Genomic DNA, 17,674 nt, shown 5'->3' with positions numbered 1-17,674 from the left:
TATGGCCTAGAAAGCCCCCAATGTCCGCACATTTCTGACAGGAAGTGTATCTCCTGCCATATTGGAAAAGTATTAAAGTTAGTTTCCAGAGGCCATGCCTGAAGCAGATGTTCAGTCCCTCACTTGCATCTGCAGAGCACCTAACACCTGGTTGAGCCCCAACTTGAAGATTGGTTTGCCTGCGCCACCATCAGCTGCACTCATCTTGCAACCTATGAGGTAAGCTTTTCACATTTACCTGCATGTAGAGCTCAGCAGAACAGGAATGCTCCTCCTGACCCCACATTTAATGAAAGCTATTCAGTCGGCAAACTGCCTGTAGATACAGGTTTCTTAAATTCTGAGTAGGTCTTATTGAACTGCCTGACACATGAAAGATTTGAATAGGATTCTGGTTTTATTGTAGAATTATAGAATGGTTACAGCACAGAAAGAGGCCCTTCAGCCTGTCATGTCCATGCTGGCTCCCATTAAGAGCCATTCAGCTCATCCCCCTCCCCTGTCTTTTTCCTGTTGACTGCAAATCGTTTCTCTTCAGATAATTATTCAATTCCATTTTGAAAGCCATGATTGAATCCTCCTCCTCCACACTCTCAGACAGTGCATTCCAGATCCTACCCACTCGCTGCATAAAAAAGTTATTCCTCTATTCCTCATGTCACTTCGGGTTCTTTGCCAATCACCTTAATGTAGAAACATTGGCTGAACTTTTACACCACTCCAACAAGCCAGATGGTGGCAGGGGATTGGGGGGGTGGGGGTGGCATAAAATGGAGCGGGAGGTGGTGAAAAACGGCCCACCGGCCCCAGGCCAATCAAGGCCCTTAAGTGGCCTTGCCTCCACACAGATTTTACACGTGGCAAGCGGGAGTTCTGGAGCCAGGAAAATCCGCCTGTGAAGACCAGCCAACACGACCACCCTTGCCTCGCTGGGGCCCAACCAATTACCCCCAGCGAGGCAACTAAAACCTACATATCATCCCGGCTCCATGTCTTCGGCTGGGCTGCAGTCCCAGCAGTGGCCACCACTCCCCGTGGTGCTGCTGGGACTAAGAGCTGCTGGCCCGCTGATTGGCTGGCAGCTCAATGAGGCAGGACTTCCTCCTTCAAGTGGGTGGATGTCCCACCATGGCACAATTAAAGCCTGGGGACCAGTAAAATGCAGGTTGGATCCCGAGGCGAGGCAGAAGCGGGTTCGCCACCATTATTATAAAACAGTGATGAGGAGCTTATATAGTTTAGTTTAGTTTAGTTTAGAGATACAGCACTGAAACAGGCCCTTCGGCCCACCGAGACTGTGCCGACCATCAACCACCCATTTATACTAATCCTACACTAATTCCATATTCCTACCACATCCCCACCCATCCCTACATTTCCCTACCACCTACCTACACTAGGGGCAATTTATAATGGCCAATTTACCTATCAACCTGCAAGTCTTTGGCATGTGGGAGGAAACCGGAGCACCCGGAGGAAACCCACGCAGACACAGGGAGAACTTGCAAACTCCACACAGGCAGTACCCAGAATTGAACCCGGGTCGCTGGAGCTGTGAGGCTGCGGTGCTAACCACTGCGCCACTGTGCCGCCAAAGTCCAAAGTTCACCACTCAGATGGGGAACACCTGGACCTTACCAGCTAGGGCACATTGGATACACTCAGTTGGGGCAAGTCCCTCCTGGAATCTTAATACAATCTATAAATAATTCTTGCAATACTGTCTACAGCTAACTGCTAATTCTTCACATATACCGTCATTTTAAATGTGGTGAAAGAAAACTGACAATATTATTACAAGTACAATTACAAGTTACCTTTCCAGTTGTAGGCACCTGGAGCCCCATACACAGAATAATTACCGCCCTTGGTGAAAGTGCTAGCTACACCTTGCTGACAAATACCAAATTTTTCATGGCCCTGAGGTCGCCCAGCACAAAGTTTCACATTTATATCAGTTTCATCTCCTCGGAAAACTAGGTCCTGGCTCAAAATATAGCACTGTCCAGTCACATCACGAGACTCCTCTGGCTTATTCACATGTCGTCTTTGCTCATATCGATGTGCACAAACCTGAAATAACAAAATATTTTAGGCTTTTAATGCTAAAGGTTAGCTAATAATAGTAATTTTCCATTGGTTTTTCTATTTAGCCCACCATTAAATAGCATCATGTTCTACAATACTAAGCTTTTAAACATTATTTTTCCCTTCCTAATAATAGTTACCTGGCAACATCAGAACCAAAATCCTTCAAAGACACGTCATAGGAAAAAAACAATAATTTTATCAAAGGCATCAGTGCTGAGCTTAATCCTGTCCTCACCTGGCATTCACACATATGTACTTTCCCAGTAGGTGTCGCTGGATAATATCAGCAGTGGAAACCTGATTTAATTTCTCTTACAGCTAACACAAGCAGTGTTTAATTTAATCTATAGCATGCTAACAGCTAAGTCAGCACAAATCAGCAGATGAACTGGAGCCGACTTGCATTCTAATCAAACAGAAGGAATCAGTAAATATTGATTAACACTTTCAGCCATATTTTCAACAAGGATGAAAAAATAATAATTAATTAATAATTTTATTAACAAACCCTACAAAGGAATGTAAATGGGGACCAGATGAGCGCAAGGGGATAGGGAGAGAGGAAGCCATTACACAGCCCATCTCTCTACTAGTATCACAAGGTGTGAATCTTCTATGAATCAACCACTGGTAGCAGTGTTAAAGACAGTCGATAAAGATCACAGATATTGTACATGTATATAATTAAAAAAGGGAGTACCATATTGTTACGACCAGGTGAGAAAGAGGTCTAGGGTTCCCTTTCTGCCTTCACTTGGTCTTACTATAACAGGGTTTTATTTTTAAACACACTATTTTTTAGCTCCCCTTTGGTGAATTGTTCACTGCTTTCCAATTATAAGGTAAAGAAACCAGCACAAACAGGCTTTCTTAGGTTTAAAGAAGAAAAGTTGAAATTTATTAAACTTAAACTCTAATTCGGTTAACGCCTACAGATACACACCGCACCCCATGCTAGCATGCATATGCGATACACACACGCAAATAGAGACAGAAAAGAGAGAAAAAAAATAAAGTGGAAAGGTTTGAGGCAATATCTGAAGAGTTGTTGTTGCAGTTCTTCGAGCTCACTTTTGAGTCCTTGATTGTAGGTAGAGCTTGCTTTTCGTTGGGGCCCAGTATTCTTCTTAAACCTTGTTCGCTGTAGGAGACTTTTCTCTCTTGGGGTTCATGTATCTTCAGTGGATTCAGAGGCTTGTGAGAAAGAGATGGGAGCAGACAGGAGAGAGATCTTCTCAGTCCAGAGGCAAACAGCTTTCTCCCCAAACTGTTTGTACAAATTCAAAAAAACTCAAGTTGCCCAGCAGGTTAGTCATGTGACTAGCTGGTTTGACCATGTCCGTTTGTGTATTCGGCCACCTTAGCAGTCAACCTGGAATGCGAGCTCCCCCACCTTCAACATCTGGTGATCAAAAGTCCATTGTGGGTTGAATGTCAGGGAATGGCTGCTTTGTCCTTCCAAACACCGTCTGCTAATATGCAAATGTCTATTCCAGCCGCAGCTGATCTGTTCAACAAGTCCTCTCCTCACTCCAGTAACTGTTTAAAATCAATGTTCCTGACAAAATTAATGTGCCTCATTCTTGGCAGGTGGGGCCTAGCATGACAATATAGAAAGAGTTCAAAACTTACCATAACCTTTCCCCCTGGTCCCTGACTTTCCACAGATACACCCATCCATTGATTTTCTTTACTTTCCATCGTCAGGTCAACTATAAAAAGGATGAAAATAAAATGTTCAGGAGACAACTACATCAACTATTTTCTATTAGCCATTTTTAAATGGGACAAGAAGCAGCTCAATATGATTGCGCAATCCAGCTCATCCAGTGGCACTTGCAGGAAGCAGAGTAGGGAAATGCAGATCCTGTGACTGTCATTCCCCAATGGGATTACACAATGGCCCCTAATGATTCTAGCTTTAAATTATTAAACCCCTTCACAAACCACATTAGCATTCAAAAACAACAATTGGCTAATCTTCATTTAATGCATATATTTATAATACGATGGGAAGGACAAAGTGAGGTGAACAATTTACACAGCAGAATAGTAAGAAAAGATAAATAGATCCGCACTTAGCCTCAACTGCAGGGGAAAGGGAATGTACAGTCTGATAATACTGTAGTTCCTGGCATACAAAGAAAATGGCATACATGCCTCCACATGGTAAATGGAATTCAAGACCCAGTATTGGTCAATATTGGGAATGCTGCGGTCGACTATTATATAAGGCATATAACTGTGCACACTGAGGTCCATGGTATGCACACATGGATAACAGATAGAAAGATGTGCGCAAAATCCCCTGTGAATATCTGAATCCTGAAGCATAGAAATTGACGGCAACCATGATCTTCAGTACCACTGGCATAGATGTGTCTCTGGCGACAAAAGTAAACTATCTCTTCTCGTCCTTCTCGATCTGTCTGCAACCTTTGACATGGTTGACCACACCATCCTCCTCCAACACCTCTCCACTGTCATCCAACTGGGTGGGACTGCACCCATCTGGTTCTATTCTTATCCATTTAATTGTAGTCAGAGAATCACTTGCAATGGCTTCTCTTCCCACTTCTGCACAGTTACCTCTGGTGTCGCCCAAGGATCTATCCTTGGTCCTTTCCTATTTCTTATCTACATGCTGCCCCTCGGCAACATCATCCGAAAACATGTCAATTTCCACATGTACACTGACAACACCCAGCTCTACATCACCACCATTTCTCTCAACTCCTCCACTGTTGCTAAATTATCAGACAGCTTGTCCGACATCTAGTACTGGGTAACCAGACATTTCCTCCAACTTAACATTGGGAAGACCAAACTCACTATCTTTGGCTGCTGCCACAAATTCCGTTCTCTAGCTACTGACTCAATCCCTCTTCCTGACAACTTTCTGAGGCTGAACCAGACTGTTTGGAACCTTGGTGCTCTATTCGATCCCGAGATAAGCTTCCAATCACATATCCACATCATCAGTAAGACCACCTATTTCCATCTCGGTAACATCACCAAATTCCACCCCTGCCTCAGCTCATCTGCTGCTGAAACCCTCATCCATGCCTTTGTTACCTCGAGATTTGACTATTCCAACGTACCCCTGACTGGCCTCCCATCGTCCACCCTCTATAAACCTGAGGTTATCCGAACTTCTGCTGCCTGTATCCTAACTCATTCCCGAGTCCCATTCACCTTCATTGGCTCCAGGTCAAGCAATGCCTCAATTTTAAAATTCCCATCCTTGTTTTCAAATTCCTCCATTGTCTCACCCTCCCTATCTCTGTAATCTCCTCCAGCCCCACAACCCTCAGAGATATATGCATTCATTTAATTCTGGCCCCTTGAGCATCACCAATTTAAATTATTTCACCATTGGTGACCATGCCTTCAGCTGCCTTGGTCCTAAGCTCTGAAATTCCCTTCCTAAACCTCCGCCTCTCTACTTCTCTTCGCTTTTTTAAGACACTCCTTAAAACCTACCTCTGTAACCAAGCTTTTGGCCATCTGCCCTAATATTGCCTTACATGCTTTGGTGTCCAATGTTAAAGAAAAACTTGCATTTATAACGCATCTTTCATGATCAACAGTCATCTCACTTTACAGCCAATGAAGGACTTTTGAAGTGTAGTCACTGTTGTAATGTAGGAAAAGTAACAGCCAATATGCACATAGCAAACAGCAGTGTGATAATGACCAGATAGCCTGTTTCTTTGTGATGTTTATTGAGGGATAACTATTGGCCGGGACAACTCACCTGCTCTTCTTCGAAACAGTACCATGGGATCTCTTACATCCACCCAAGGAAACATATGGGGCCTTGGTTTAACATCTCATCCAAAAGGCAGCACATCTGTCAATGCAGCACTCCCTCAGTACTGTACTAGAGTGTCAGCCTTTATTTTTGTGCTCATGCCCTGGAGTGAGACTTGAATCCAGAATCTTGTGACTTGAAGAGGTGAGAGTGCTACCAACTGAGCCACAGCTAACATTACAACCATTTTGCTTGACAACACTCCTGTGAAGCACCTTAGGACATTTTATTATGTTAAAGCACTCTATAAATATGTTATTGTTGTTGTGAACATGTGATATGACTCAGTCATAACAGCCTGAAGCACTACCTCCTATTCCACGAACTAAATTGAGTGAATTGATTTGCTGTCCCTACATGTGGCTTGGAGGGGAGGGAAGGAAGACTCACATTTATATAGTGCTGTTCACAACCACCGGATGTCTCAAAGTGCTTTACAGTCAATGAAGTACTTTTTGAAGTATAGTCACTTTTGTAATGTAGCAGGAAATGTGCCGATAGGGTAACAACCTGTGGGTTGATCTCTTTGTTTCCTCCAAGAAGCATAGATACAGTGGATTTCCCTTGTAGATCCCCATTCCAGCACTTGCAATGAAATGCAAAGAAATAGCACAAACTGCACTTTAAATATCACGCAGCAAAGTTTCAATATCCAAAAAATATAAACTTTGGGATGCACCTCCTAAGTTACTATAGACTTTCACTTCGAAGTGTAGGCTATCAAGATGGGGAGTGCAACTGTAAGAGAAATCTGCACTTCCTTTAGAATCATAAAGCATAATAGCACAGGAGGCAATTCGGCCTATCATACCTGCCCCAGCTCTTTGAAATAGATGTCCAATTTAGTACCACCTCCAATCCCCCTGCTTTTTTCCTATAATCCTACAAATCAGTTCTCTACACCAATTCACAATGTGGATTTAGAGCTCTGAATGTGCTTTGAGCATAAAATGTGAAAATATGCATGTTGCCATTAGCAAGCACTTACACTGCTCATGATTATATTAAAAATTAGATACCTACCAATTTTGAACGAAACCATCTTGCACACATTCTACACCTGACTGAAAGTCGGTAAATACCACTAGATGTTGGGGAAACTCAAGCATTGCTAGTTTCCACCTATACTTCCAGTCCAAACACTAACTTGACTCAATAGTGCTGGCATTAAGCATTGGGAAAATCTGACTGGAAAAGACAGCTTTTGTGTTGGCCAGAGAAATAAATGTTCACAATCACAGCTATCTGTTAATTTGGACTAAGCTGCAAAACAAACAATTGCTGGTGACTTTGTGTATCAAGGCCAATATCAGATAGAATCTAACCAAAAGCAATTTCTGTATTTAGTATTAGTAGATTTCATGTACATTTATTTCTACGTCAGATGGTTATGAGGCCAACATAGTTGTTAATTAGTGATGAGATCTCTTAATCTAATGAAGTTAATCATAACAAAAAAACTTTGATAAGTGCTAACCATTGAAAAAATGGCAATAAATGTATAAGAATTATAGTTCTAGAAGTTTGAAAATATCAAGAAATTGTAGCATGCTCACGGTTTATTTCAGATTAAGATAACTAAAAATAATGTCCCACCCCCAAACCTATGAATTCACGATGATTCCTATTCATTTTGAGAATAACAGGATTTATTTAAACCCGCACACTTGGGAAGGTAGAGAGGGGGAAAAAGAGTCAGCTAGTTTTACTGACACCATTACTGGTTAAGCACCAAATGGGGATTAAATCAGAGGGGCAGCCTTCCACTTGCTCGGAACAGAGAGAAAAGAACAAAGGAGAGGGACAGTGTCAATTAGCTATGGCTGAGGAGAAAGACCACCCATTTGAAGCCCAGAGCCAATCAGGGTTAGAAGGCCAATGAGAAAAACTAATAAAAGCCTGCCAATAGGGATACTAAAGATTGATGTTATTCTTTTAGTTCTGTTAGGAAAGACTGGTACACCCATTGCTAAAAAGGCAGGGAAGTCTGGATTAAGAATGTCCAGTTCAAAAGAGCCAGGTTTGAAACTCTGCACAGCCCTACCATCAACACCACCTTTCTGCCTCTGGAAAGAATAATTTCTTGCCCCCTCCTTCGCTCCTCTTCAGGAGGGCTGCTAAGTTTTTTTTTAAATATATAAAAATGCCCTTTTCTCTTCTGGGATACAGGCAACAACCCCTAGATGGTCTACACAACTGTCAATTGTTAGGGAAGTATGTCTGGTCTGACCAGGTATATCGTTCTCAATACTATGTCTGAAAGCTCAGGATTCAGGAAAAAATTAGAGAGGCCTACATCGATGGCAATGTTTGGGGTAGGCGTGTACTCCATCCCAGAAGGTCACCCTGGAAAGTTCAACTAAAGGCTGAAAACCAGTGCATCTGATTCCAGGCAATGTTCCCTCTAAGCTGTGTGGCCACATGGCATCCTGAAAGTTCCTGTGCAGGCCATACATAAGTCAGTCCCTTTAAGTTACCATGCGTGCAGAGATTGCAGAGCTCTGAGATGCAGAGAGATCTGGGTGTCCTAGTGCATGAATCACAAAAGGTCAGTATGCAGGTACAGCACGTAGTTAGGAAAGCTAATAGAATGTTATCGTTTATTGCGAGGGGAATTGAATACAAAAGTAAGGAGGTTATGCTCAGTTATACAGATCTGGAGTACTGTGTACAGTATTGGTCTCCTTATTTAAGGAAGGATGTAAAAGCATGGAAAGCAGTTCACAGAAGGTTTACTAGACTAATACCTGGAATGGGCAGGTTGTCTTATGAGGAAAGGTTGGGCAGGCTAGACTTGTATCTGCTGGAGTTTAGAACAGTAAGAGGTGACTTGATTGAAACATATCAGACCCTGAGGGGTCTTGACAGGGTGAATGTGGAAAGGATGTTTTCCCTTGTGAGAGAATCTAGAACTAGGGGTCACTATTTAATAATAAGGGGTCGCCCATTTAAGCCAGAGATGAGAAATTTTTTCTCTTAGAGGGTCTTGAGTCTTTGGAACTTTCTTCCTCGAAAGGCGGTGGAAGTAGAGTCTTTGAATATTTGTTAGGCAGAGGTAGATAGATTCTTGATAAGCAAGGGGGTGAAAGGTTATTGGGGGTAGGTGGGAATGTGGAGTTGAGGTTACAATCAGATCAGCCATGATCTTGTTGAATGACGGCGCAGGCTCGAGGGGCCGAGTGGCCTACTCCTGCTCCTAATTCATATGTTCATATGTGCGCAGCCGTGCAAAAAAATTTAAAGGGGCCATGTACTTAAACAAATTGCCCGAGCAATCCAAAAATACAACATTAGTTCCAGGCCTATTTCCCAAACCCTCCAGCAGATTCCTACCTCAGGTATTATGCTGGAAGGGCCATGCAGTTTCTGGGCCAATGACTTTTGTGGAACACCAAAGCACTCGGCATTCAAAAAGGATCCTGCATTCACAAACTAATTTTCTGAATGCGCATCCTTTTAGAAAACTAATGGTCTAGTTATATGCTATCTCACAGCCTTGCTGCTGGAGAAACTGCTTCATGTATATAGCAGGATAGTTTCTATAGCAGGTGGATATGCTTCAAATTAATAACTAGTGTGTAGAAAAACCTTGGTACCTTACCAATGACTGGGAACAATCTGTACTAACCAGGAGGTAACAAAATCACTTTGCTGCCTGTATGGTGGCAACTAGGTGCCCTACAGTCACTAAGTTGTTACTGGCTTTGTGTTCAAAAGATTTCAGTTGTTTTATTCACAAACAAAAGTAACAAGCCTCAATTTTAATATATCCTCTCGGCTGGAACAAGGAGGATTTGGTTTTATGCCTGATTTATACCACATCCAATCTTGACTTCAATGGAGATAACTGAAAGAAGGTGGTGGGGTTTATTACATCCACGTCCTTCCTATTTGGAATGCTTTGAGAAAGCAAGAAACAAGTACAGATATGCCTCGGGTCAAATTCCCAATTATAGGAATAGAGCCACATTATTTGTTGACTAACCCTGAAGATGAAGCCTAATAAAGTGATCTGGTCCAGAGGGTGGAAGTGTTTTTGAATATTGTGTGCAGTTCACAGACTGGTTAGTCCCAATGAGCTTTCAGAGTCCACCATGATGCAACAGATAGAAGTATCAGTGCTGCACTAAGCCAAGTGAATAACTTACATGGAAATTACAACACAAAAACACTGTTCAGCCCAAGCAGTCCTCATTCATATTTATCCTTCATGCAAGCAGTATTCCTAATACTCGTGCCCGCTCTCTTCCCATATCCCTTTATTTTCCTTTCCATTTACTACCTTTCTAACCTATTTTAAAAACATAGGCTTCAGTCACTAAATCTGGTGATGCACTCCACAACCTCACAACCATCTGTGTAGAAAAAGACTTCCATTTGCTTGGTGTCCTAATCTCTTACATTTAATCTTATGTCTATGTCCTCTTTCATTCTAGATTTCTTAGCAATGCTCCCTCTAACTGCACAGCAACCCAAAAGTTCCCACGCAGGCTGTGAACAATTCAGTCCCTTTAAGTTAGCATGTGTGTGCAGCCACACAAAAAATTTAAAGGGCCCCCGCACTTAAACAAATCGCCCATACACTGCAAAAAAGACATTAGAGGGTACACTGCTTCTCAGTCACTGGAAACTGGCCATTCTGATCAGTCCCTTCCCTTCAGAATATCTTCTCTGACAGAAACAACCTCTACTTTTCAGAATCTTTCTTTGAATTTGTATGCTCTCATACATATGGAATCTGTGCTGTACCCTCTCTATTGACTCAACATCCCTCTTAAATTGTGAAGCACAAAGCCCTCATATTTCTACCTTCTTACACACTCTTTCTGATTGCTTTTATTTTCCCTGCCCGACTTCTTTTCTAGTTTAAATTGCTCATCACTTCCCTTATTTATTGGTTTTGTCAGATTATTAGTTCTCTTCCTGTTCAGATTAAGCCCATCCTGTAGGCTGGCTTCCACATTCCCCAGAACTGGTGCCAATGCCCTATAAAATAGAAGCTCCCCCTGACACCACCCCTTCAGCCATGGATTGAACGCCTTAATCTTCCCATCATTCCCTACTGTATCACATGGCTAGGTTAGAGGTTAAAGTCCTGCTCCTAACCTGCTTCCTCATGTCCCAAAGTTCTTCTTCAGGATTTGAGGCACTTCCTTTCCTTTATTGCTGGCTCCTGCCAGTGATCTTTCAAAAAATAGCTTTACTCAATACTTGGGAGGCAACAAAGTATTTGGGACTCTCAGTTGGACTCAAAAAGACTGTGTCCAATGCTTTAACTGTCAAGTCTCCTATGGTTACTGCATACCTAACAGTGTTGCTCATTTTTCCCCTCACCCAACCACACAACCCAGCTCATGACTTGTGGTGCCATTGTAATCTATTTAATGACCCTTCCCAGAGTCCTCATCCTCCCCCTAGGAAGCCAGTGCTTCAAACCTTTTAGACAATACTATGTTTCTGCTCTCTTCACTTTCGCTGACTTGTGAATAGTCACCACTCACTTCTCTATCAATACTAGCCCCATCTCCAGAAATGTTTCTCCCTCCCCAATTTGTTGGATTGCCTACAGCTCCGCCTCAACTTCTGACATGAGCTCAAATAATCTGTTGGAAATACTTTCCACAAATGTGTTTGTCCAAGTTAAGATCTGCTACTCTAAACTCCCACATCCTGCAGTAAACGCACATTACTGTCCCTTCCTATGCTGCCATCTTTACTATAAACGGTAATTCAGTTTATATTCTTTATCTTTTTATAATGTCTAATAACTGAATTTGCATTCCCTTCTATTTACTACAATCTCACCCTAGCCAAAATAAATATTCATTCTATCCCCACCTCACTCGTTACTTCTTGTAGTGTGGTTCCCACATGACCTTCAAAAGTCACAACCAACTGCAGGTCACTGCCACAAAAGGTGGCTTATTCTAAAGAAATAGAATATTTCAGAATTTCAAAATCATCTGGTTGCAACAGAAACTACAATTATATTTGAAAGACTGCATTTACTGTATTTTCTGAACACTGTACCTGAGAGACTGTCAACTTGTAGCAAAAATGTTCCATCTATTGTTTTGGAACAGTACCTTGTAAGGATACAAAATAGTCCAATGTCATCTCATTCCCAAAACCAAAACACTAATGCACTATCACAGTGATAAATGCAGATTTGAGATACATAAGCACCAGATTGATGGCATTCATGAGTACAGAATTCAAAAAGAAGTCATGGACAAATTAAGTATTTTCACCTTGTTTTAGTTTGGTAGGTGATGCTTTAACTCAGTGACAAGTTTCGGTTTTAAAATTAGCTGCAGTTAAAATCCATGTTCCAGCTTAACTAGATACAAGTGGACACGGTTCGAAGCCAGCTCTCTAACAAAGGCTATGAAAAGAGGAGATCTTCTTGGGTTGGCATCCAGGCACACTGGATTGCCTGAGTACAGCAAGAATTGGGAAATGGGGTTGGTTGGAACTCATGCCTGTATAGTGGGGTTGTCTAACCTTTTCGGGTGGAGGGCCGCTGTGCGATTTTTGCTCAGCCCAGGGGGCTGGTGAGCAAATTTCGAAAGATAAAGGCATTAAAAATTTATCTTACTAATAAACACAACAACAAATATGCATTTTTGTGAAGAAGTTTTAAATGAGAAGACTAATTTATTGACTTACTTTCTCGTCACTATATTGAAAACTGATTTAGTGACATACCTCGCATTGTTTTTGCTTTAATAAATAGTCAATCTCTGCCTGCACACTTGATGTAGTGATGCAGAATGTCCTGGATAGATGTCCACCTTTCAGGAGAGACCTTGATCTCTCTTTCCCCACACTCCGCGCTGTGTGTGTGTATGTGTCTTGTTCTCTCTTCCCTCCCCCTTCCCTCTAGGACTAGGGGACACAGATTGAAAGTTTTGTGCAAAAGATGCAGGGGGAATATGAGGTAGCACTTTTTTACACAGCGGGTGGTAATGACCTGGAAATCGCTGCCCACAAGGGTGGGGGAAGTGGAGACGATCAATGACTTCAAGAGGATGTTGGATGGCCACTTGAGAGAAATAGAGTTGCAGGGCTACAGGGATTGAGTCAGGGAGTGGGACTGACTAGATAGCTCTGTGGAGAGCTGGCCTGGGCTCGATGGACAGTATGGCCTTCTTCTGTGTGGTAAGTGAATGACTCTTTGACTCTCTCTCCCCCCCCCCTCTCTCTCTTGTCTGTCTCTCTCTTGCTTCCCCTCACTGTCTGTCTGTCTCTCTGTCTCTCTCTCCCTCCTCTCTGTCTACTTACCTCCACTCTGTCCCTCTCCGCTCTCTCCACTCGTGTCTCCAGTGTTCCCCCTCCCTGCTCAGTGTTTCCCACTCTCTCTGCACCCCTCCCCCCAGTCTCTCTGTCCTCCTCATCTCTCTGTCCCCCTCTCTCTGTCTCTCAGTCTCCCCCCCTCCTTCTCCCCTCTCTCTCTCTCTCTGTCCCGCCCTCTCTCTGTCCCCCCTTCTCTCTCTCCCTGTTCCCCCTGCTCTCTCTCCCTCTCTCAACCCTCTCTCTCCCACTCTGTCACACAGTTGCAGAGTGGAATTCTCTTTTAAAGTTATCTTACAAGTCAGTTCTTTTAAAAAAAGATCATTGTCAATTTCATAGGTGACAGCCCGAACAGCCATTTCCCAACAGACTCGGGGTTTTCCAGCCAGCTTTTTTTCCGTAAGTGTGGTGACCAAAACTGGACACAATACTCCAGTTGGGACCTAACCAGAGCTTTATAAAGGTTCAGCATAACTTCCCTGCTTTTGTACTCAATGCATCTATTTATGAATCCCAAGATCCCACATACTTTACGAACCACTCGCTCAATATGTCCTGTCACCTTCAAAGATCTATGCACATGCACCCCAGGTTCCTCTGTTCCTGCACACTCTTTAGAATTGTGCCATTAAGTATATATTGCCTCTCCATATTCCTTCTGCTGAAATGCATCACCTCACACTTGTCAGTATTAAATTCCATCTGCTCATTCTGACAGCCTATCTATGTCCTGTTGTAGGTGGTTCATATCATCCTCAGTTTGCCACACCCCAAGTTTGGTTTCATCGGCAAATTTCGAAATTATACTCTGTATTAACTAACTTAATTAACAATCTCAAATCAATGGAACAATTTAAAGTGAAAATCCAGGAGCATTTTATGGTCCCTATAAGTCATGCAAATGGTCACTGAGAAAGCTGATTGCATGCAAAATGTCAGCAGTTGGCAACTATGATTTTGTCCATCACTGAAGCATGGGCATGAAATGAGTCTGTGATTTGTCGTATTGTTTTCCAAAGTTTAACTCAAAGAAAAGGCAATTAATTGTTAATTTACATATAGTGTTTGTAACAATACAGGGGAAATTATGAAATGCTTGTCAACCCTCCTAGTGGCTTAAAAAATTGCCTACAAGCCAGCAGCATTTTCTCACTAAACATTTTCACTGGGTTTGTCCATATCATTGTCTACCTTGACAGTGAACTTGCTTTAATAATAAAACACTCACCATCATTGTCAAAAATGGCACGTTGACAGTCATTTTCTTTGGATGTAATGGGACATTTGTACAATCCTCCTGTTATTTTAGCTTTTTGATTTGGAAGTCCTTTTGCTTTCGGAGCACCAACCAATAACCTGTTTAGAAGATTATTTTTTTAAAAGTTAGAACTGAAAGAATACAACAGCATATCCCAAGTCAGTTAGTGCATGTAGGACAGACCAAAGTGGCGATCTTGTTGGGAATAAAAGAAAAATAGTTTTGTACCACCGCACCTTTGAGAGATCAGAGTCGGGAATCTTCTGCTCTTTATAGCATGTCTGGAATTGATTCCCACAGATGTCTATGCAGAAGCTGCCCTGAAAGCATAAAAATATGCTGGGCTGCTGCCAAATTTCTTCACTTAAAAGTAAATGAGGTCAGCACATACTGCTGAATAAATCCAGGTCTCCTCTTATGCTTGCCAAAAACATAACTGCAAGCTTATTTCTGAATATGCCTTAATACAAATCAAATTGCTTGTAGCAATGTCACAAAACAACTTACCAGTCACTGGATATTAAAGAGGTTGTGTTTGCTTATTAACTTTAACCTCCATGTTGCTGTAAGTTTTGATTTTTTTGTGAGGGGATTAAATATTTTTTCAAAATAATAGAAGTATCCAGACAGGAATGGTTAGGGCTAGGTGTGAAGTAAAGAGATCATCTTAATCTTAAATTCAGTTTCACCAAGCCTCGGAAGTGCAGTCAATGGGAGACTAGGCCACAACTAAGTGTTACCAAGTTACAACAATGTGAAGACCAGTTGGCTTGAGTCCTATACAGTGCATTTTTGTTAATTATAATGCCTTAAGGATTACAATATTAATTAAAAACTTAAACATATCAAAATAAAAATATTATTGAGAAGAAATGAAATAAATTTAAAAGCTTTCCTGATTTGGGCAATATCTTTGTTTAAGTTTCTAAAAGCATCTGTTCAAATATCAAAACCTTGACTTTCCACCTTAGAGGAAGTGGGGTGTATCTTTGGTGCAACAGAACTCCCTTCTCCATCCCGCCCACCCTCCATCCTCATGCTCAGATGTTCCCCTGACCCATTTTCCAGCTTCGGGGTCATTTGCATGATTTTGGCAGCCCAAGGCCTCTGCCAAGGATTCTGCCTGGAATGGGCTAAAGAACAGTTATGGCAACCCTCAGAGTTCTGCTGCAGCTACCGCTAAAATTTAGAAATATTAGAACTTTTTGAACATTTTGAATTTGGTGCACGACCTGTGCATGGGCTTCTTGGAATGAAACAAAACCAAATCTCTCCACTACCACCAACACATTGCATTCAGCGTTTCTGTGGCAAAAATGACAGGAAACATATTCCTTTTATTTGTTTAATGGGATGTGGTCGTCGCTGGCCAGGCCAGCATTTCTGGCCCATCCCTAATTGCCCTTGAGAAGGTGGTGGTGAGCTGCCTTCTTGAACCGCTGCAGTCCATGTGGGGTAGGTACACCCACAGTGCTATTAAGCAGTTCCAGGATTTTGACCCAGCAACAGTGAAGGAATGGCGATCTAGTTCCAAGTCAGGATGGTGGGTGGTTTGGAGGGGAGCTTGCAGGTGGTGGTGTTGCCATGCATCTGCTGCCCTTGTCATTCTAGGTGGTAGAGGTCGCGGGTTTGCAAGGTGCTGCCTAAGTAGTCTTGGTGAGTTGCTGCAGTGCATCTTGTAGATGGTACACACTGCTGCCACTGTGCGTCAGCGGTGAAGGGAGTGAATGTTTGTGGGTGGGGTGCCAATCAAGCGGGCTGCTTTGTCCTGGATGGTGTCGAACGTCTTGAGTGCTGTTGGGTGATATTTTTCTTGAATTTGCATATGCTTGCAAAAAGCAGCACATAAATGCAGTGGAACATGCCCTGATCCATTTTCTGCCTCACATTCGCAGAAGAACCAGCAGCGGAAGGAGGGAAATCCCAGCCACATTTCCCTATGTAATCCCAATCTCCACAATGACTGAAATTGTGTCACTTTTTAAATGGAACATGGTGACCCATTTACCACTTTTAATAATTATATTTCTAAATCCGGCAACTTCAACTGTACTGTAATACTGCGACATATTATTTATTTATTTATTTTATTTATTTATTTTTATTTAGAGATACAGCACTGAAACAGGCCCTTCGGCCCACCGAGTCTGTGCCAACAACCACCCACTTATACTAACCCTACAGTAATCCCATATTCCCTATCACCTCCCTACACTCGGGGCAATTTACAACGGCCAATTTACCTATCACCTGCAAGTCTTTGGATGTGGGAGGAAACCGGAGCACCCGGCAAAAACCCACGCAGACACGGGGAGAACTTGCAAACTCCGCATAGGCAGTACCCAGAATCGAACCCGGGTGCCTGGAGCTGTGAGGCTGCGGTGCTAACCACTGCGCCACTGTGCCGCCCATTAAAATATTTCCTTGCAGATGTGCTACCACAATGATGTACAGATTCAAATTGTGAAGCAGTTGTACTGAGATTAAAAACTGACAACCAGATGCTCATGTTTCATTCAAAATGAAATTAAACAGAAGTAGTGCAAGATGCAAAAAGAAAATTGGATTCTGACTGGGTCATTTGTGCGTGGACAGATTCTTTAAATGCCAGCATCAGGAAAGAGATCAACATTTGCAAGAATGCCTTCCCTCCCCCTTTATCTTTCAAAGAACAATTACTTGCTTTCATTTCATGAAATTAAGCATGGTGTCAAACAGCAGTAGCCACAGGCCATTATTAAAAGTGCATGACGCTTCTGAAACCATCAGTCATGAACTTGAACAAAGGATAAAAGATTGATGGGAAGCTTGAAAACTTTTGAAAAGAAAAAGCACAAAGAACCTTTCAGCAGCTAAAACATGAGGGTTAGCAGAACTGCACAACAATGGCAATACAAATAAAAGCTCCCCAAATCCATCTCAAACTTCTCTTTTAAATGCATTTCTACTACCCTCCCAGTGTGCTTTTATAATAGTCATAAATCAATTTTAGTGTAAAAAAGTACACAACAAAATAATTTGTCATAAATGTACCATACATTTCTAGGACATTCACACTTACTTTCTAATCTAATTCAAGACTAGAACATATGCTGGAATTAACGGTGGTCAGGGACGACCCATTCACTGGCCGAAAAGTCGGTGGTGAGCCCGCCTCCACCAGGCCTGGAGATCCAGACCAGATTTTGCGCTCCCCAGGCCGTTAATTGGTCTTGGGC

General features: G+C 42.4%; 1 protein-coding gene across 2 annotated transcripts in view; it reads right to left on the bottom strand.

Moving 5' to 3' along the window:
• LOC137372058 (integrin alpha-6-like) overlaps nucleotides 1-17,674 on the bottom strand; it is a 119,238-nt gene that overhangs the window by 68,562 nt on the left and 33,002 nt on the right. For both annotated transcript variants that reach the window (XM_068035415.1, XM_068035414.1), the window contains exons 2-4: nucleotides 14,427-14,554; nucleotides 3,724-3,803; nucleotides 1,818-2,073 (exon numbers count right to left, since the gene is read on the bottom strand). In XM_068035415.1, coding sequence (XP_067891516.1) covers nucleotides 1,818-2,073; nucleotides 3,724-3,803; nucleotides 14,427-14,554 — 464 coding nt within the window. The remainder of the gene's footprint in view (nucleotides 1-1,817; nucleotides 2,074-3,723; nucleotides 3,804-14,426; nucleotides 14,555-17,674) is intronic.

This window comes from Heterodontus francisci, chromosome 7 (assembly GCF_036365525.1).
Source record: "Heterodontus francisci isolate sHetFra1 chromosome 7, sHetFra1.hap1, whole genome shotgun sequence".
NCBI lineage: Eukaryota > Metazoa > Chordata > Chondrichthyes > Heterodontiformes > Heterodontidae > Heterodontus > Heterodontus francisci.
This window is presented reverse-complemented; position numbering and strand designations above follow the sequence as displayed.